The sequence below is a fragment of the Gadus macrocephalus genome, chromosome 21 (assembly GCF_031168955.1).
Source record: "Gadus macrocephalus chromosome 21, ASM3116895v1".
Classification (NCBI taxonomy): Eukaryota; Metazoa; Chordata; class Actinopteri; order Gadiformes; family Gadidae; genus Gadus; species Gadus macrocephalus.
This window is the reverse complement of record NC_082402.1, coordinates 4,461,359-4,483,108: the sequence shown is the minus strand read 5'-3', so window position 1 is coordinate 4,483,108 and position 21,750 is coordinate 4,461,359. Positions and strand designations below refer to the sequence as shown.

The 21,750-nt window shown below is 44.4% G+C and overlaps 1 protein-coding gene across 1 annotated transcript; it reads right to left on the bottom strand.

Annotated features, from left to right (window-relative positions):
* Positions 1-1,811: 1,811 nt before the first annotated feature.
* opn8a (opsin 8, group member a) lies at positions 1,812-9,605 on the bottom strand (the record flags this gene model as incomplete). Its single annotated transcript, XM_060042394.1, has 4 exons — positions 9,185-9,605; positions 5,219-5,512; positions 3,714-4,039; positions 1,812-2,036 (listed from the first exon to the last, which is right to left on the bottom strand). Coding segments are annotated over exons 1-4 (918 nt in total), but the record flags the coding sequence as incomplete, so codon positions are not given.
* Positions 9,606-21,750: the final 12,145 nt, after the last annotated feature.

Below are 21,750 nucleotides of genomic sequence, written 5' to 3'. Positions count from 1 at the left end.
TTGCACAGATACATCTTACTAAACTACTTCTTCGAGTTTAACTCCCTCTGCATCAGCAATCGGCAAACATCAGGGTGAGTAGAAAGGGACATTTGTGGAACTTCTGTTTACAGACCCACCGTGGTTTGATATCGTCGGAGTAATAGTTTATACACTTTATGGTCGGAGTTCTAGCTTGTGGAGATTGACATGACAGGGGCTATCGGAGGGTAAGTCAGTCTTAAGGCTGCCAGCCATGTATTAAGAGCTGGTTTCCTATTCAAAGGTAGCCTGTGGAAATGTATGATTACCCCAGCTGCCTTGGCCCTATATAATTCATTACTGCAACCAGGGGCAATGCAAAAAGATGATCCTCCTGTAGACCTGGTTGTTTGCTTTTCCGTAGCCATTCTGTAGGTAATGAGCCTGACTCATTACCTGCTATGGCTGCCAGAGCCACAGAGTAAGAGTAGGTTACCATGCCAGTGACGTAGCTGATTGTTGAAATCCAACATGGTGGCGCCCTGTAACACTTTCACCGTACAATTGAATCCCTTTTAGCAAGTTCAGCCATTTTTAGTTATTGTACCAATGATGAGGCAGACAATACATCTGTTATATCAACTAAACTTCAAATTTCAGTTCAGTTCATCTTTAATGCTTGTTGGAGACGCACTTGCGAGTAAGTTGGCAATGTGTTTTTGATTCATTTCACAGGCTCACATGATCCTTGCGCTTTTTGGGTTGGATCTTCATGAATAATTCAATTTATTGTACTTTCCCTGCTGCGACAACACAAAGCCAACTTTCATCTCTGGCTTGAATGTATTATTATGAAAACCAACACCTGCTGGGCTCCCTTGGGCATTCCGTAGGATTTAAGGATTGTAGGACTTCACTTGCCATCAAGTTGGATTTTTCAAAACCAGTAGAATCCCGAAAGATGACCTAGCTTAGGGTCATTTAATAAAGTATAGATTTATCAATCCCACAGAGTTCACCTTTTACTTTTATATTTGAGATGGACCGAAGGCAGCAGTAATACATGAGCCTCACCATACAAAAATACATTTTCACTGTGCATGATACATTTCCAGGCCCCCTTTTGCTCAACTACTCTTTGAAGCTTGTGTGTGTGTGTTTGTGTGCATCCCTGTAGCAAATTAACACATTGTGCGTCACAGCATGATTTTAAAATGGCAACATTGGAATTCATATATTCTCTTCAGGAATGCGTTGATGTTTATGGAAAAAGGGATTTAAACTGCTTCAATTTACCCGTTCAATAATTAATTCAGCTATTGACGGTATCTGTTCCCTTTTGTGGCAGGAATCTTCAGCGCAGAATTGCTCCATGCCATAACAACCCTACTCCCCGTAGCGGGGTCTTTCATGCCTGGTCTCGGGAATGTTTGCATACACAACTATATGACAAATTCAATTAATTCCTCTGTGTCTGTGTGGCTATACAAAGCAATGCTTCAGCCTCGGCGGCTGAATAATTAAAATAACTTGGAAGATGCCTGAAATGACATCAACAGTTGGCCGATGTTTGCACTAATAAAGGAAAAGACAACAAATAACAGCAATAAATAACAAGTAACTGAATCGGTCTGGGTGTATTCTCCCTATACGAGGGAGAAAATGCAAAAGTTAACACGAGGAACTTGCAAGGATATGCGTTTCATCTCTCTTCCACCCTGCCGCCCATGGCAACAGGGTTCTCATCCGCCTTGCTTCCATCTCCCACTCAAATCCTCTTCCAGATCCACGGGGACGGTGATATTGCACAGTGCATTATCCCGCTTATTATTTTCAATGGTCGGCCCACCACCACCACAACAACACCAACACAAGTGCTTTCCGAGCGAGCGCTGGAAGACGCAGTAGATGAAGGGGTTGTACACGGTGGCGGTTTTGGCAAACAGGCAGGGCAGCAGGCTGATGACTGGAGGGAGACTGCCACTCTGGTCGGTGGGGTGAAACATGCTCCATGCACTGACTGATACGTACGGCGCCCAGGCCAAGATGAAGCCCAGGGTTATCATCACCGCCATCTGGACAAGGGGAAATGAGAGAATGGGGTGGGGGGGAACAGGGGAATGAGAAAACCGACCTGATGAAGAAAATTCATCTGGAAGGATAAGGGGATGAAGAGACGAGGAGGGGATGACTGAGGATAAGTCCCTGAGGTGCCATGTTTGAATCGGATTCCAAGTGTTGCCATAGTGTTGGTGCTCGACTCCTTTTGAATTCAGATTCATGGCAACCATGGAGTTGTTCACTTGAAGTCCTAAGGGACCTCTGTTCATTAATTCAGTAAGACCCGTAATCCCTGGGAAGCTTGGGAGGGGAGGGATGGAAGCATTTTGGAGCACTGCAGAAGAAGCGGTATCAACGACACTTCCAACATAACGTATGCACCCCCATGTGAAGACCCACAGTGGTGTTTTGAGACAAGTGTTAGGAAGAGACGTGCGGTGAGGTCCGTGGCTGGTGAGGCACTGAGTTTTTCAGAGTCAGATTTATATATGAACCCAATTGTTATATAGTAGAAAATGCAATTTCTCGTAGCACAGCCAGTCTTTTCGGCGGTACCACTCTGTTTGAAAAGGCCGCGTTACTTTCTGTCCCGTTGTTTGAAGCAACCCGTTAAGCTCCGGCATTGGTCTTCCTCCATCATTTATTACCTATTTTTTTGATTGAAAGTCCAGTTTTGAGAAATTTCTGAGCTTGGCTATTGAATGATTATCTTCCAAGTTTGCAATCATCAGTTTGTTTAAATAAACAAACTGATGTAGTGCACTTGACTGCTTAAAATAAGTTAACTGTTCCTAAAATGTAATGAGGCAGCCAGTACGGCTGCCTCATTTCATGCTTTTTCAGCGCGGTTTTATGTCAGATCAGCATATTTAGTCTTGCTGCAAGACTAAATAGGTTATACAAATACATCAAACACATTAACAGGTTTAAGTAAAGTGCGATCACACAATAGAAGTGTCTACAAACATTACATTGGTGACAACGGTGAAATAGCAAACGGGATTTCTCAATTCTCGGTGAGGCAGCACTGCTCGCTGCCTCAGCCGGCCTCAGCTCGCGTATCTCTCAGCGATTTTGATAATAAAAATTATTTAGATTATTGGAATTGTACATTAATTACATTTAGACCACCGATCAGTAGATAAATACCAATATATAATATTTTTTAATTATTATTTAATTTTATCATAATTCGTTTTTTCTTTTCAGGGTGACAGGTGAGGCACTGCCTCACCTGCCTCCCCTGACTGCACGTCACTGGTGTTACTCGATTATAGCCTTTCCAAACACCTTTTAGTAAAAAATGTATACGCCATTAAATTCCATTAATGAAGCGTTTAATAGACTCCGCTTACGTTGGATTTTGTTCTTCAATATCAAACGATGGATGGCCAATCCCTCGGGGGCAGAATCTATTTTGGTCCCTGCACACCCTAACGTGTTAAATCCTGAGACGCTGACCTCTCGCGCTCCACCGAACACAATTTCCCGAAACAACCACCATGTTTGCCACCTTTGATGTTCTCCATTTCCCTTGCTATATTTCGCACCAGTTCCCTCGAAGGGGTAGTCACAGTGAGTGCAAATAAAAATGAGTGTTTTCCTCCCCACATTTAACATTAATAGCTATAATATGAGCAACAAACCATCGCGTGGGCGCGTTTACCGCCCCGACGCTGAACTACACTTACGAGGGTGATCCGCCTCTCTATGTTGCCGTAGTGGAAGTCGCCTGTCCGCATGGAGCGGTACGCCCTGTGCAGCTTCCAGGCGATGGCCGAGTAGGCGAAGAGGAGGAGCAGGCAGGGGATGAGGGCGCAGAGCAAGGCCATGGTCACGATGAAGCTGGAGTGGTTCAGGGATCGCTTGTACCCGATCCAGTCCACGGAGCAGGCCAGGCCGAAGGGCTCGGGGCCGTAGCTGCCCCAGCCCAGAAGAGGTAGGACGGCCCACACGCCCGCGTACAGCCAGATCCCGCTTATCACAAGCAGGATGGTCTTTCTTTCAAACTTGTTGCCTGAGGGGAAAAATAGGGAGACTGAGGACAATGTTGGATTTACTCATCATTCAGGTGTACGACGTAAAGGAATCAGCCAGAGCTGATTATTGTGCTGTGAGTGCTTTGAAGGCGTTTGCCCTCGTACGTCTATGAACAAAGCATCATTAGTCGCATCCTCGTTTGTTGGGTGACGCTTTTATCCAAAGGGACTTCAAGTGATTCAGATGCACGTTGTGAGGGGTAGCCTCAGGGTTGAGGCGTCTTGCTTTGGAACGTCTGCATGGAGGCGGTGTACTCTGGGGATTGAACCCGGTACCTTTATGGGAGGTGGTACAACCTCGCCCTCACACTATCCTGGAATATGAGAAACTAAATTAATGGGATTGCTAAGATTTTGGTTTGCCGAATCAGGCGGAATGTCACAACATCCATGATTGAGTACTAAGATAAGTGAAACAAATGTTAAAACAACCTTTAATTATAAAATGTAATTTGCATTCCCTTTACGTGAGATGTGGCCAATACATTGTAATCTGTTCACACACTGATACTACTGTGTAGCTTAAGACTTGGAATGGCTTTAGCAGCTGTAACCTTTACTATTGAAGATGACCTATTCATAATGGGAGTTGATTTGTTTTGGCAATTCAGTAGCAGCAATGCAGTCTGCAATTAATCAGCTAAACCGAATGCAAACGTGTATGTGCATGACAGATGTGTGCATAGATTCCGTATAAATTTTCAGCACTGAATTTCTGTTGGTTTTCACTGTGTACGTATGTACAATGATAATTGTGTTGTTTGGTTAGAAATAGGGTCAAGCCAGAGCTTTCCCTCTTCATATGGTAATAGGTAACGTCAGGAGACAGGAGAGGCATTCCTGCACAGCAATTTGCATGAGAAAATTGAAATCTCTTGTGCACTAATTCACCCGTCTCCGACACCTACATATGCGATTTTTTTTTTTTACTGGGTTTCTTACTGGTTTTACTGCAGTTGTAAAACTGCAGTCGTAACAGCAATCGGATTGGACGCAACGTCTAGGTTCACTGGCATAGCAGTATGTAAAACCAAACCTTCAAAGAGGCGAACCGTACTGTTGGTAGCAAGATTGGTTAAGGCACGGTTATCTGTTCCCCCAGCTTAACTTCTGAACAATTCAATAACCCACCACAGAACCACGTGGGCCGAACCCACCCGTCTCTGGGGGATTTCCGTTCACCAGATAGCGGACCATCCCCAGCACGGTCAGGCTCATGATGCTGGCCACGCTGAACACCATGCCCATGAGGCCGTAGTAGAGGCAGGAAGGGTCCCCGCCCAGCCAGCCGTGGTTGAAGGCGGAGGCGATTGACAGCGGGTACATGCTGAGGGCCATGCCCAGATCGGTCACGGCCAGGTTGACCGCCAGCAGCTCGGGGCCCTTGAGCTGGGTCGACCTGCGCGCGGAGATGACCAGCACCGCCGTGTTCCCCATCACCGACAGGATGGCTGTCGGGGGGGGGGGGGGGGGGAAAGGAAAGGAAGGAAGGGAGGTGGATGAAGAGAAAGTGGAGGAAATTGAGAGAGGAGGATGTCTCGTTGCAGACAGTGATCTTGGTGGTTCAAGTGGAGTGCACTAATCAGAGCGATGGCCTTGTGATTGAAATATCGTTTCAAGAACTAACTTTCAATCCATTGCTGTTACTTTGTGTGTTATAACCATATTTGTGTTGTCAATTTTCTGTGCAACAAGGGATGAGAAGCAGACCCATAGATTATTATGAATTGTATTAAGTCACACTGACAGTCCATTTTTATAGACTTGCAGGATCTCTTCTAGGATATGTCATAGACTCATTCCAGATCTATACTAATGATAATTAGTATAGAAAAGTACACTAACAACATGGTACGAACAGTGGCTTGCTAGGATTATACTTAACAAAACTAGGCCCCCAACAAAAACATACACGGATAAATATAAAAAACACACTTGATGAAGCCTCAAAAAAAAGAAAAACACCAAAGGATATGTTTTGCCGGCAATGGTCAAACAGCTATTATGGTTAGGTTTAGAATGCCAGAAGATTGAAAGAATGAAGCAAGATTGAACATTTCTTTGCATTAGTACATTTGGGTCCCCCTATCAAGATCGCTGTTAGGCAAGGCAAGGCACAATTTTTTATGTAGCACATTTTCGTACCAGGGCAATTCAAAGTGCTTCACATGCAAAAGTGAAAAATTAATAAAATAGGAAAGCGCATTTATACTCTAAAAGTGTACGTTAAAAAAAGAAAATAGTACAAAGTTAGAGTTTTAGATGTATATTTCAATAAAAGCTGAGGCGAAACAAAAATGTTTAATAATAAGACCATAAAAACCATGAAAACATAAAATCCCTAAAAGCAGAAAAAGTGTTTGCATAGATGAGTGAGGGGAGAGCTCTAAAGGAATGTTGGGATGGAAAGACCTAGGCATAGGCGAGGGAGAAGAGGTGTGTCTTTAGCCTGCTTTTAAAACAGCTTGTTGTTGGAGCAGTTTTTGTGTACTCAGGTAAGCAGTTCCAAACTTGAACAGCATGTGAGCTAAAAGCAGCTTCTCCCTGTTTTGTTCTGGTAGTGGGTGGGATCAGGAGGACCCTTTCTTGGGATCTGAGAGACCTGGTAGGGGTGTAGTGCGGCAATAGGTCTGTCAGGTAGACGGGGCCAGTTCCATTTAGAGACTTAAAAACCAATAATAAAATCTTAAAATCAATTCTGAACTGAACTGGTAGCCAGTGGAGGTGTTTAAGCAGTGGTGTAATGTGGTCTGTCCTTTTAGCCCTCATCAGGATTCTGGCTGCCGCGTTTCGGATCAGCTGGAGCTGTCTGATAGTTTTCTTGGGCAGGCCTGTAAGGAGACCATTACAATAGTCCAACCTACTGGAAACAAAGGCATGGATAAGTTTTTCGAGGTCATCTTGCGACATGAAATTCTTATATTTCGAGAGGGGTTTTAGGTGGTAGTAGGAGGATTTTGTGATGGCTTTGATGTGGGAGTTAAAAGAGAGTTCACTGTCCAGCTGCACACCCAGGTTTTTTACCGTTGTTTTGACTAGGTAGCCACTGCAGGTCAGTTTGGATGAGATGCGGTCTCTGTTAGATGTGTTCTTTTGCCGTTTCCATTGTGAAAGTGTTTACATCAGTACAAAGTCTACTGGCCATACAAGAAATTACGTGACCACATAAGATAACATTACATCACCTCGCATTAAGAAAATCTGATGAGACAGACTAAAGGTACGAACACACCAAACGCGTAACCCGCGTAGGATTTACGCGCGTAACGCAGCTAAAATGTTGCTTGACCATTTTGTGTCAAAAATGGTCCTACGCAGCTACGCGCCTGTGGCTGCGCTGGATTTAGGAGTCCGAGGAAGGAAACCCAAACGCCGCCGTGTTTGGGTGCATGATAGAGCTTGGATCGGGTTAGATTAAATAATCTCAGATATAAATAACAATAATCGGGTTAAATAACTTCACATGGTGTGTCTGGTGTGTTTCCAGCATTCGTAGTGTTGAGCAGAGATGTAGTCCGCCAAGACGTTGAGGTTGCATAGCAACCAGAGACGCTGTCCATGCAAGTGAATGGAGCGTTCCCTCTTCGTCATAACTATCAAACCAAACATCCTTCACATTCACCGAGCGAACATTATGAAAGTAAAATGCACATTTCTCGCTAAAAATGTTTACATAAACGCATTTAATGGTGTAACTATGTTACTATTTCCACCCAGAATAAAGAAAGATGTCGGCCGTATGCTTCTGTGCAAGCGTCACTACTCTCTGCCAGTGACGTCGGGTCAAGCTCCACGCTGATTGGCTATCGCGGCTAAGCATCACGCGTTGGAGCGTTGAAAGTTCAATTTTTTGAACTCCGGGCGTAGGCGCGTAGGTGCGTTAGGTGCGTATATACGCAGCTCATACGCGGCTAACGCGGCTAAAATGTTGCTTTAGCGCATGTAACGCATCTACGCAGCTCATACGCGCGTAAACCAATGGTTCCCTATGGAAAAATTGGCGATTTTATACGCGTCTTACGCGAGTAACGCGGTTGTTGTGGCCGTACCTTAAGAGGCATTACATTTATTTCATTTATTTCCAAAGACTATATTATCAATTATGTTACGAGCAACTCAATTAATTCATAAAACATAACCCACATTAAAGATGGATAGATCGATATGTTTGAATTGCTCATGGGTTCCTGGTACCATGTATCACTGTGATTTGAGTTAGCACACTGACCACATGATTCCAATCTCACACAGTTTCTCCCATGCTAAGCACACTAATGCATAAAATGAACAGATTGCACTCTCTATCATTTGAGTATAGGATTGTAATGGAAATGGATGCAAATTAAAGATGAAAAAAATGAGAAATAAATCAGTATGTGTGTGAAAATGATTGCTTTAGCTCTACACAGCGCTGGCTGAACTTGTTGAGTTTACGTGAACTTCGTTATTGAGCTTTGATGAGATTGTTTATGAAACCTATGATTATGGCAGAATACAATATTCTGCTTGTGATCTATGCATAAGAAACTAACCATACATTTCCTAACGGGAAGTAATTTCAATTTCGATTTGAGATTACCTTAGCTGTGCAGTATTGGATTTGGTTATTTGTGAAGGGCTTGCTGTACACATCAACAGAGCTTAAGAAAACTAAATTAACAATGGATATATTTGTGGACTTGAATTTGTGTCCATCACAGATTGGATTAGTAACTATTTGAGTCTCTACAAGTCTGTAGAACTGCAAGAAAGTATCTATTTTGTTATTTTGTATGATCGCAATTCTTCTTCATAAAATAAACATTGTTTATCTTAGAAGTGAAAATGTAATGTTTTCTCAACTCTAAAAGCTTGGGTTTAAAAAATAATAAGTAAAACATTAAACAAAAATAACTAAAATACATAACAATCCGTTTTTAAAGATTGATTTTAATCATTGATAAATGTTTACAGGTGGTTTAACGGAGGTCTTTAAATAAAGCATTCGCCATTTGCAATTGACCCAATTCCAGGGATGCTGAATCCATAGCTTAATCCATATCAGGTGCCCACATTCATGTTCTCATCATCTTTTTAAAATATTCCCTGGATTCCTTAAACAAAAAGTGATAAAGTTGACTCACCGATGACGACGAGGTAAAGTCCAACCCCGATGTCAATGGTTTGGGACAGCTTGGATGTATATTTAGGTTCCATTTCTCATCTGGCACTGAACGCCTGGCCACAAATAATATTACTTTCACTGCGTTCAGCCTCCCCACTCAACCTAACCCAGATGAGTCTCTCGATCCGGAAATCCCTGCAAGGTTTCAGCCCACTGGTCGATTTGGGTCAGCTGTAAGCTTTTATAGTCGTCCTCTGCACAGAAAAACTGTTTAAGTAGTGGCATGAGAAACGTCGTCCACTGGGGATATACTGGTCTGACACACGCATACATGTGTGTGCTCTCTCTCGCACACGTCACACACACTGTGGCTGAAGGTGAGAAGGGATAGTTCAAACCACATAATTAAATCCCCATACACTACGCCAATTAACGCCGAAAAATACATGCTACATACTCATCATACTAATTAAGTAATAATACATTAAGTATTATTACTACCAATACACAAGCTGGCACTTGTATGTATTATACATACAAGTGCCAGCTTGTGTATTGGTGTTTCTGTTCCTCTCTGTCTGTCTGGGGATGTTCTAAATGCTTATCAAAGAATGCTGTGCATGCAGTACAAACTACCATGGTTGTTTACTCTAACAAATCCTATGTGTCATGTCAACAGCAAACCAAGCCTTGTCTCTCTCTGCTGTTTACCTGTTCTGAATTCAAAATTAGCTTCCTTCCTTAACCAGCCGCTACTACTAATCTCTCTCTCTCTCTCTCTCTCTCTCTCTCTCTCTCTCTCTCTCTCTCTCTCTCTCTCTCTCTCTCTCTGCATTGTCCTCATTCACCATAATGTAATGCTTAAGTGTAGAAGCTCCTTCCTTGCCTCCCTACAAAAAAACAACAACACATCTCTTCCCCTCTCTTCTCTGCTGTTTACCTGTTCTGAATTCAAAATTAGCTTCCTTCATTAACCAGCCTCTACTACTAATCTCTCTCTCTCTCTCTCTCTCTCTCTCTCTCTCTCTCTCTCTCTCTCTCTCTCGCATTGTCCTCATTCACCATAATATAATGCTTAAGTGTAGAAGCTCCTTCCTTGCCTCCCAGAAAAAAACAACAACACATCTCTTCACCAGCCTCAGCCTGGAGAACAGAAGGTTGTTCGGATGGCTGGAGTCCTGAATGATTTCCCCTGACCTGGCAAACTCACCGCCTGGTGCTTAAATTACCTGTAGACCGGGAAGTGGACCCCTCACGGTGTGTTCTTCCCTCCGCTCCTGCTGGGTGCCACCCCCGTAGCGGGAGGAGATCCTCAGTCAGGGAGGTCACTGAGGTGTGAGATGGTCCTTGATTTCAACCATATTTGGGGGGGGGCTCCCTGAATTTCCCCAGCCATTTGATGTGATACGGTGATATGGTGGTTGGCTTAGCTCAGGAGGAACAGCGGGTTGACCTGTAACCAGAAGGTTGCCAGTTCGATCCCCAGGTAAACAGCAGAGAGAGACGAGGCTTGATTTGCTGTTGACAGGACATAGTGACATAGGACTTGTTGTTAAACAAGTAAACAACCACGGTTGTTTGCATTCTTCCCCAGCCCCTCCCAGCTGAGTGCCGACGCGCCCCTGAGCAAGGCACTTAACCCTAACTCCTCCCGACGAGCTGACAGTTCGCCTTGCACCGTTGTAAGTTGCTGTGGATGAAAAAGCGTCTGCTAGATGCCCTATGAAAGGAATGATAAAGGCGCTGCCAGACATGGGGGACTCGAGTCACATGACTTGACTCGAATCAGACTCGAGTCGCAAATCTGAGGACTTGAGACTTGCTTGACTAACACTGATAAAAGACTCGACTTGACTTTGACTTGGTCTTCATGACTTGAGACTTGACTTAGACTTGAGACAGATGACTCGAAAGGACTTTTTTAAAGTTAGATTAAAGGTTGGATATGGGATTTGCGATACGCCAGCAGATTTAAAAAATACACAACTCAAATGGTCCTACCCCCTCTCCTTCAATGCTGACTCTGACTCCACCCATTCCAAGTACATGGACGCGCAATCACGGAAGAGTGCGAACACAGATGCGCGAGAGTGAACCAGGCTAGCTAGGTTGGAGTTTAGGGTTGTCTTCTAGTGCTAGGTCCAAATGTGGATTAGCTAGTTAGCTAGCTCCAGTAGCTACCGCAGGATAACAACAAACAGAAGCTTGCTCTGGGTCACGAGCTTTGAGTACGTGCACGTGCACGAAGGGGTCACTCGCGGGGAGCGGGGGAGGGGGAGTGCAGTACAACCGTTTGATTGCCGTACTTACTGTCCAATGCCACTCTGTGGTTCTGAAAATCTTTGGCTGGAGTTTTTCGAGCCCTGCCCGTTCCACAGATGATTGACTTGTTTAATTTTCATGTTAGCAGGCAATTTCTAACTCAGTGGCTGTAAGTCGGTTATGATGAGGATTTCAAGTAATTTTCAAGTAAAATTACACCGCCAGAGCGTCAGACTGGGCTGTTCTCAGCATACCGCAAAAAAATTAAGAGGGTTCCAGTTCCAGTCCCCAAATTCAGTTGAACCACTACCTGGACATTTGTGATGGACAGAGCTGCCTTCAGTTTTGGGCCTATTCACATAATGGTTTTGGAATGTTAAATAGTTTGAGTTATTGCTAATGTTAATGTTGAAATAAAACTCAACTTATGAACCACTCTCTTTACCGATTTTTAAATGTGGAAACTGGGTTAGATCATCAGATTTTTGTATGACTTGACTTGTGACTTGCTTGACCTGAGCAATGACTTGACTTGTGACTTGCTTGATTCTCACCAGAGTGACTTGGGACTTGCTTGAGACTTGAAGGTTATGACTTGAGACTTGCTTGTGACTTGTACATGAGTGACTTAACCCCACCTCTGGGCGCTGCCATCCCCTTTCATCCGCTGCCCTGTTGCGGCAGTATGTGAACTCTAAAAAGGTCCACGGTGCTGGCCAATTAAGTGATGATATAGTCAGTTTATTTCCTCACCACAGAGGGGGGAGCTACTGGGCGGTATCCATTATGGCAGGCTGGGCGGGTGATCTTGGGCTTGCCAATTACTTTTACTGTCAATATGCAGAAGTCTGCTTAAGAGAAATGGGGCTGGAAGATATCCCCTGGCACAGCTGTGTCATCAGGCTGGTGTATGGGGTTCAGCGGAACCATGAAATGACGTGGCTCTGCCTCAAGAGTCACGGTGACATCCTTCTAAAACGAATGCACCGCCATCATTTGCAAAGCCCACCAAACAATAGACACAGTAGACACTTTTCTTTACTGATGGCCATCAAAATCAATTTGAGTGGAAGAAGCTTTGTATAATGCTGATTTTTTTTGTACCGTTGCATTAGGTTGAAGTATGGTAATCCCCTGGTGAAGTAAGCCAGCCCATCCACTGATTGGAAATAAACAACCATATTTATTTTCTAACCAAACAGAACATGGACATCAAAAAGCAGCATGTCATTATTCACCGTATGCTAAGATGCGAGAGGTGGTCATTCACTGGAGATAGAATACTTTGTGTTTAAAAAAAAGTGTACGTTTGGATTTGACACAGACAGCCTGAGATGAGACTGAAGATGGACCTTACACGTTCCTACTCTCATGTTCTCATCATATCCGATAATTGAATAATAATCAAAAGCCTTTCAAGAAGGCATGTTATCACAGTGCCTGTGTTAATAATGCATGTTAATAATGTGTCTATATATTGAATTTGATTGCATCGACATCTTAATTTCTTCATTGAGGAGCCATCACTCTTTCTTTCCCCAGAATGAGAGCGTCTGTAATGGGGCGTGAGGTTGGACCAAAGAACAGCACAGACCGAGACCAGCGTTGGAACAGTTCAACCGTTTTATTGTCCAAAACGGGAGTCCAAGCTTACTGGAGACGGACAAAGGGGCGAGCAGGCAGAGGGGTCAGGGACAGAAGGGCTGTTCATGTAACCAGGGCAGGAACGACGAGGACAGGTCAGGACCAAGCGGGGTCGAAGCCAAGGAAGCAATCCGGGAAATAGTACTAGAGAGCTTTGCATGCTGCTAAGACAATCTGGGCTGGCAGAGACTGAGTGGAAGGAGTTGGTTTAAATAAGGTGAGGGAACAGGTGAAGGCGGTTGCACTGATGAGGTGGGAGTGATCCGGAAAAGTACTGGCATGGCTGGCAATGGGATGGAAAGCCAGGAGCGGATTATGACAGCACAGAGCTGGCAGTGGGACGGAAAGCCAGGAGCGGATCATGACAGCGTCAAGGTGGAAGGATAGTGCAGTAGTGACTCTGTGCTGGAAAGGTACTGGGGACAGTCTGATGTATGGAGACTACCTGCGGCCTCATGGGATGTCCCTCGCCACATATTCTTGCCATTTGCGAGAATATGTGTTGACTGTCTGACCTCCGATTCCAACCATGTTATGATATCTGACATCAATACCCTTTCTAGAGAGAATGACTGAACAGATGCTCCGGGGAGCTACATTGTTGAACTACACTTAATTGGTGTTTGCTATTGATTGCAACTTCCACTTCCACTTCCTGAAAGGACAAAAACACGCACACTTAACTACTCGCAGGTCTGAACAGTGTGAGGTCATCAAGACAACACCATTCAGAAAATTTGATAAAAGCTTTCACAGCAGGGCACAGGGTCAAGCGGTTAACTATCAAATGGAAAGGGTTTAACAAAAATAGCTCTGGGCCTGGGTCGTTACTATGGGGATATCGCCTACCTCCTCCTTCCCAGAACTCTCAGCCTTGTAAGACTGTCCTGATATTCTTTTGTGTTTGTTCCCAATGAAAATTTGTCTGGCATTGGCTGGACAGCAAATCATTTCCAAGTATGACAACGGTCTGACGTTGTTCAAAGTGGCCATTCAGAATGACGCGCGTTACCTTGGAAATTCAGGGTGGAAGTCAATCAAATACATTCTGATGTACAAGCACTCTGATGTACTAGCCCTTTTCACATAGGTTTCACCAAAGGACATCCACAGGTGCTCATCATACTAATTATGGTCTGCTGTTTTTACTGCACTGAGTTTGACGGTTGAACGCTGATTGGCTGTTACGTTACACATGTCACTCAGTGGCCACGCTGTTGAACGTGAAATTCGTGTCAAAGTTGAAATATTTCAACTCGAGGGAATTTGTCGCGCCACAAATCCTCGTGAACGCGCTCGCCTGTGCACGGCGAAAGTGTGGCGCGACAAATCAAAAAAATTCGCCTGATACGCGTCTATGCGTTCACTTTGTATGGGATCTTGTCGTCCCGTTGCGTTTGGTGTGAACGCACTGGAGAAGTTTCAAGACAGACAGCCAAAATTGACATTTTTATTCAGAAAAAAGCCGGTCCTTTTGCTTCCTATAAAAAGCATGTTTGTGACAGTGGATAACGATATGGATACGTCATCTAGCCTGCATGTGGAGGGCCACATAAGGTAAGAAATTGGGATACGTAAACTTTGCTGCTGGTTCTGTTTGCTCGTGAATCGTGATGACCTGGCCAAAGGTTTCCCACGGTCTTAAGCGATTGTGATCTGATTCTGGTTGGTGCAGGTGCTCCAGTTAGTATGCATTGTATATATAGATTGCAGCTAGTAGCAGCTACATACGGTGCGATTGCTATGCCAATGTGGTTATAGTTGTTTTGTCTGGTTGAGATATGTGACGACTTGGAGCCTGGTACGCCTATCCTGACATAAATATGTTCTCGCATAACCTGTGTGATTATCCTAAACCGAAGGGGATTTTATTTGCGGACAATTTTCTTATGATGTTGTAACGAGTGAAGTCTACATTGGTCCTTCGCAAGTGTTTACTGGTGGTCAGGATTTGGCAGATGCAATTCTCCTCTGGGTGCTTGTTTTTTTCTTCTTTTTTTAATGCAGCATAACATATGCTACCAGCAGCCCTTGCTCGTCTTCAAAAGGCTGATGCTCAGTACCTCGTTTCATTTCGTACCCCTTTACAGTCTGGCATTGTTTGTCTGGTAAACTTTGTTGATGTCAAGATTGTGTTAAATTGCCAACACTGTTCTTTGTCCTGTGTGTATTAGTATTACATATCCCGAGCCAATACCCTGGTGTTTCCAACACCGTGTTGCAAAACAAGCCAAAACACAAACTGTGGTTTTCAACTTTTATTGTTCGAATAGGATCTTCATAGGGCTGGCCCGAATGCCATTTTTCAGTCTTCGAATACTCGTTGGTTTTTCCGAGCGAATATTTGAATACTCGTTCCAGAAAAAAAACACCATCAAAAACAACATTAATAATCCCTATATACTCCCTGGAACCGATTTTGACAGTATCTGCATATTTTGTTGAAGATTTAATAGCTTTTGAACGTTAATTAGTAGGCAAGTAGGTTGAAGTTCCTTAGTTATTCCCCGTGAAAGCGAACAGCTGTTGCTGTTGCTGTTCTCTGCCATCTCAGCCCTTACGGGAGCTTTTCAATTCCTCCTGGAACGTGCATCTTTTCAGGGAATTTGTTGAATAAATCCATAAGAAATACCGAATATCGATTGTCTTATGTGTCCATATTATATCCATTATATTGACCGGGTATTCCTAAGACGCTCACGCTCTGCAGCAAGCCAGTCACGCCTCGTGCCCACTGCACCGTCAGTCAACGGACGTGGGAAGGCGTGGCTGACGGATGGGGGAGTAGTCTTTGCAGAGGCATCCGTCAGCCAATCAAATCGCTTCGCCGGGTTCTTCCCGCTTCTTCCTGCTTGTTGCGAGGCAAGATGACCCGCTTTCCCGCTTTCCAGTATCGTCAGAGCCCGAGTCGCGTCACAGTGCTTAAATTTGCATACGCGATCTGATTGGATGACGGAACCGTCGCTGCCGAAAAAGTTGAACATTTTTCAACTTTCTGACGGTGGCGAACGCTCCAACTGAACGGACGGATCCACAATGCATTGCGCGTCCGTCCCCATTCAAAGTCAATGGGCAACGGTCAACTGACGGAGGTAGTGGGCACGGGCCGTCACAGTTGATTGGCGCGGCGCTGTACAGCGAACGTAAACAAACAACTAAGCTAAGGTTTTAAGTATTACTTTTCCTCCAGAGATCCCGCTAATGTTGTGTTATAAAGTAAAGGGAAACAAGATATCTATTCTTCCTCCACCTCTCTCGCTTCTCTGCTTGGTGTCGCTGACGCTTATAGTTTGCCTCCCTCGCTCTGGTAACGTCACGTAGGCTACGTGAAAAAAATAAACAGCGAAGCACCGAATACTGATTTAAGCTTCGAATACTAATTTTCCGAACGAGTATTCGAATATTCGAATAATTCGGGCCAGCCTTTTCAACACCTGACAATACACTGTAGAGCATATTGTAATGCAGCGTTGAATGGATGAATAGCTTACATAAGGGACCCAGCACTTTTCAAACCACACTCAAGCTTATGGTTATTGTCCCCACCACTTCTAAAAACAAACTGACGCCCTTGCGACTGAGGTTAAAACAAGGTCACATATTCAAATAGCGAATGATATTGAAGGAGACTCGTCTGAGAGGCACACCTCTCCGTATTCATGCTCTGCTTTTCAAACCTTAAATTACATTAGCAATTCGAGTTCTTCAGGCAAATTGACGGATCCCCCCCCAGCTCGTTCGTGTGTGTGTGTGTGTGTGTGTGTGTGTGTGTGTGTGTGTGTGTGTGTGTGTGTGTGTGTGTGTGTGTGTGTGTGTGTGTGTGTGTGTGTGTGTGTGTGTGTGTGTGTGTGTGTGTGTGTGTGTCCGCAGAGCAGAGCTGCAGACCTACTCAAGGGAGAAATTGTCTTCCAGCAACGCCTCCATCCGCTGTCGTATCTTATCCTAATAGCCGGGTCCGAGTTCTTGTTAGCGTCTTCCAAAGCAGGATCCATCTCCCAAAGGCCACAGGCCGACCAGGGCATTGTTTAATCAACACGGCTCTCCAGAGTGTTTCACTTGATGCTGCATTTAGAATGCATGCTATAGTCATGAGAGCTGCAGTGTGAGTAAGACAGGAAGGTATGGGAGAGAGAGAGCGCAAATGACCGCGGGCTGGGATCGAACCCGGGGCGCTGCCGTAAGGACTGAGCCTCAATGGTACACCAGGGATTTTGAGTATGACCAGAGCTGTATGAAGCATTTCTGTTACTCGTGTGTTACATGGTAGAATATGAAAATGGAAGCAAAGAGTGATGACAGATGATGGAAATGCCCGGCAGCTATAGTTGATCCTCCAGAGTCATTACAAAAATAAAATGTAGTTGCGATCATGGCAGTAAACATGATCTTAACGGTAGAGATTAGCTTGTGATATACGTTCAGAATTTAAAGATAAAGAAGAAACACAGAAGTGCAATTCAAACATTGTCGCTCTCTTGCTCCCAGTGGGTAATGCCCTTCATTGCCTCAGCTAGGAGCTTACAGTACTCCACCACTAGGTGGCACGAGTGCTTTCTTTATGTGTTACTTAACCTCATGAATCCTCCATTGTAACAGACAGCAGACACACTTGAGGACGGCTGTGTACGCTAATTTTGACCTTTCTAAATTAAAGGGGTAACACTTTTGACCAAAAAAAAGTGTTCTGTTGTTTTGAGAATAATCTTTTAAGACTTAACGTAGGGAAACTCCATAATGTAGGAGCAAGTAGGATTAGACTTCTAGGCTACCAGCAGCACCACATTGTGTTCACCTGATAAGTGGAAACAGATGACTCCTTCCTCATTTTTAGTTTATACTACTTAAAAAATAATACAGTACCGAAAAGGAAGAATTTAAATGGATTCGTGTCTGGTAATTTGTCGAACAAATTGGACGGTTTTGTCTGATTTCCCAATGTTCGTGAATGATCCGGTTAGATTTCAGCATCCAATAGTTTGTTTAATAAGCCGCAACATCTCCATCTTGTCTTCTATTGTGGCCCCCGTAAGTAATCACTTGTTGAAATGTATTGGTGTCAGCATTCTGCAACCGCGAGCGCATATAAAGTTTCAATGTTTATTTTGTGCACAAATAATCATGCTCATTCATGTGCAAAAATCGCCATACTCTTGAGAGGCATGATAAATTTAGTTTCCAGGAGAGAGAGAGAAAAAACAACTTTGACAGCAACGATGTTTTAACAGGGCGAGTAAATTTGGCACCAGCAAAGGCTCTTTTTCTGCGTTGCTTTCTCGGCGGTGCACATACGACTCAGTTTAATCAAGGCTACGGCTCACAAAGGGGGCATTTGTTTAATCATTTTGGCACCGAAAAGTTATGCTCCGACGACCCGTACGGCTTTCACAAAGGCGGCGGTTGTGTGTGCATACGTGTGGGCACATGTATGTGTGTTCGTGTGTGTGTGTATGTTGTGTGTTAATATCTGTGAGTGTGTCTTATACATGTGTCCATGATTTTCTAGTACACTTGTGTCCAAAATATCTGAAAATGTGCATCAAATTGAAGAAATTGTAAACTTTTAGAAAAAAATTTTGGTACGATAATTCAATCTTTTAATTTTTAAATCGGCTTGCCTGTGTGACTGTGTCCATATTATGCGTTTCTTCAAAGAAGTTAGTTCAAACGGATACATCCCTCCATTTCATCAACATTGTCCAACGAGAACTTGGCATGGCAGGGTACTGCTTGTTCTTCGAGAACTGTTTGTTCTCGAAATAAATGCCTCTTTGATTAACGTGTACTGTTGTGCCTCACTGTCATGGCCCCTGACACTGTTTTGACACAATTCTGAACACTGTAGCCAATCCGTTAACACTCTCGTCAGTCAACTAGTATAAGCTGAATGCCATGGGTGGACGAGGTCCAGCCTTGAGCGACGTCGACTTAAAGTGCTACCTGAGGGGTACCCTGTCCATCTTAAATTTGTACCCCTTGCCTTTCACAGACTTTTTGGGTTAGAGAGTGAGAGTAAGAGTGGTGTGAGTGTGTGAGACAGGTTTCTGCAGTCTCTAGGTGATGCAATGTTTAAAATGACAGTATTGCACAAAGACCCACGCCTCGCCCCGTAGGGGCCCCTGGGAGTCTGTTGCTCCTGTGTACAGTATAAATAATCGGGGACGTGTTAGGTGTATCGTAACGACGTATGGGGAAGAAACCACAAAGCAGCCCTGGGCATCAAGGGAAAACATTAAGGCACTCATCATGAATACTTACAAGCTGTTGACTCACTGGGATTGCTGAGAAATGGGCCCTGCTGTTGAGAAACGTTGGGACCAGTGGGAAGGTAATTGCATTTCCTGTTAGTCTCTGAGTGTCAGGTCCTTAGTACCTCCATCTCTCTGTCTCTCTTTTCTCTATGGCCCTTTCAAAAGGCACACACACACACACACACACACACACACACACACACACACACACACACACACACACACACACACACACACACACACACACACACACACACACACACACACACCCTGTAACTCTTCTGCAGAGCCCTTTTTAGAGCGGTTTCTAGTGGTTTTATATAGATTGTATAATTCGATTTTACCTTTGATAGTTATCTGCGCTTTCAAATCAAAGGCATGCATATAGTCATAGTAAAGCACAATCGTAATATTTGTCCACAAACTATTGCGTTGTCATATGTGCACATGTGGCACATACAGAATTAACTGCGGGTATAATGGGATTCAAATGCATCCAGCCTCATGTAATCCTAGAAAACAAGCTCACCCCCCCTCTGCGTCGGTCTCTCGTTTGATAAAGCGAGAGATTTGGACGGCTGCCATTGTCAGGCAGGGGGTTGGGCAGGATACAGTTCGCCTAGGTTTGAGACAGCGTTGAAAAAATGTCACTTTATTTTAAGCAGTCCCACATCCTTCTGGAAAACCAATCCGGGCCCTTCAATGCTGGTGTGTGGGGGGTGAGGGGGGGGGGGGGAAACGACACTACTGCTGAGATTAATTGACTTGTTAAAGTTTGTTTCCCTCAGGAGAATTTGGGGCGGTAATTAAGGTTTTCTTTTTTTTTTTTCCTTTTATTTGCCTGACAGCAGAATTAAAGGCATCTGTGCGCCTTCACCAGTCTGTCGTGCGAGGGCGGTCCGCTTGTTTGACGAACCCGTCGTTGACTACCTGACTGAACTGTGTGACGCCTGCGTGTGGGCCAGCCTGTAAACCTAACTGCATTTAATGACTTTTTTTTGGTTCTCCTCTTGCAGCTTTTGTGAACCGATCGTTTGCGTTGCCAGATCGATGGAAGTCAAGTGAAGTTCCCTTCCCGTTTCCATCTCTCTGTATTTCTGTTTCAAAATGTTGCATTTTAACGGCATTTCGTTTTTATTGCCGCAGTTAAACTCAGGAAAAATTGCTTTTGTAGGTTGATCTTTAAAGGACATGTGACTCCAACATTGCAACGTTTGCACATGTATTTTAAGCCTCCACGATCTAACAAATGCTTTGTGATCTAATCTAAAGCAGAGGCAAGGGATGGAGGCTACAAAGAACCTCACCAGATCTTGTGAGAATCGGTCCTCGTAGACTCACCTATGATGTCCCAAGCTCGTAAAATTCAATGAATAGATATTGTATAAATTGTATTTATAAACTGTATAAACAAAACCCATTCCAGTGCGTATCAATGGCAATTGTCCTTATCTCTTTTCCTCTGTCCCCCTACGTCTCATTCTTCACACCTCACCTCCATCGGACACGCACGAATAATGGCACATGCACACGCACATATCCCCTATTCACGTGGGCTGAACAGTGTGTCTTTGGCCTTGCTCGACACACACATGCACACACGCACACACCCAGGCGCACGCACGTATACACGCATGCACACACACACTCAAATATACACACACACTCAAATATACACACATATACACACATTCACACGCACGCACACTTATACACACACACACATGCACACACACGCACGCACGCACACACACACATACATACATACATACATACACTTACGCACACGCATACACACACGCACACACACGTCAGGCTGTGAATTCACTCTTTAAGGCATGAAGAAGGCTGGTGTCCCTCCAAGACAAACAGACCCAACGCCATCGAGTCGGCAGTCTCAGAGTTGTGTCATGGTCTAGCAGCAGACGACTCCAACGCTATGTTTCTTATTTTTTCACTAGCTAGGCGTCTGGCCTAGCGATATCCATACACTCACTTCACATTTCACATCCTGTTGGCATGACCGTTCCCTCAAAACGCCGCCCAGGGGATGAGTTTAAAACAAGATCAGGAACGCTGCAGACGGTCAAGGCCCCTGGGCGAGGGAGTTGAAAATGGCTGACCGTTTATTTTACTTCTCCGCTCTGGAGTGCGTGTGTCTGGAGACACCCGGAACAGGATGTATAACACAGACAAAGGTGGAAGAATCAACACTGGGGGTGGAAAAGACCGGTCGGGAATGAGGGGAGGGGGGGGGGGGAGAGTTGAAGGAACTTTTGGCGGGAATGGACGGACGGTGGCAACAGAAAACGTCCACACGCCACCCCCTGCTTTGCGTGATTGCAGATAGACACATGTCCTCTTCATGCGTGAAGGACAATTATTTCAGAGGTAGGAGAAGGGTTTCGAGCAGGGGGTTGGTTGGGGGGGT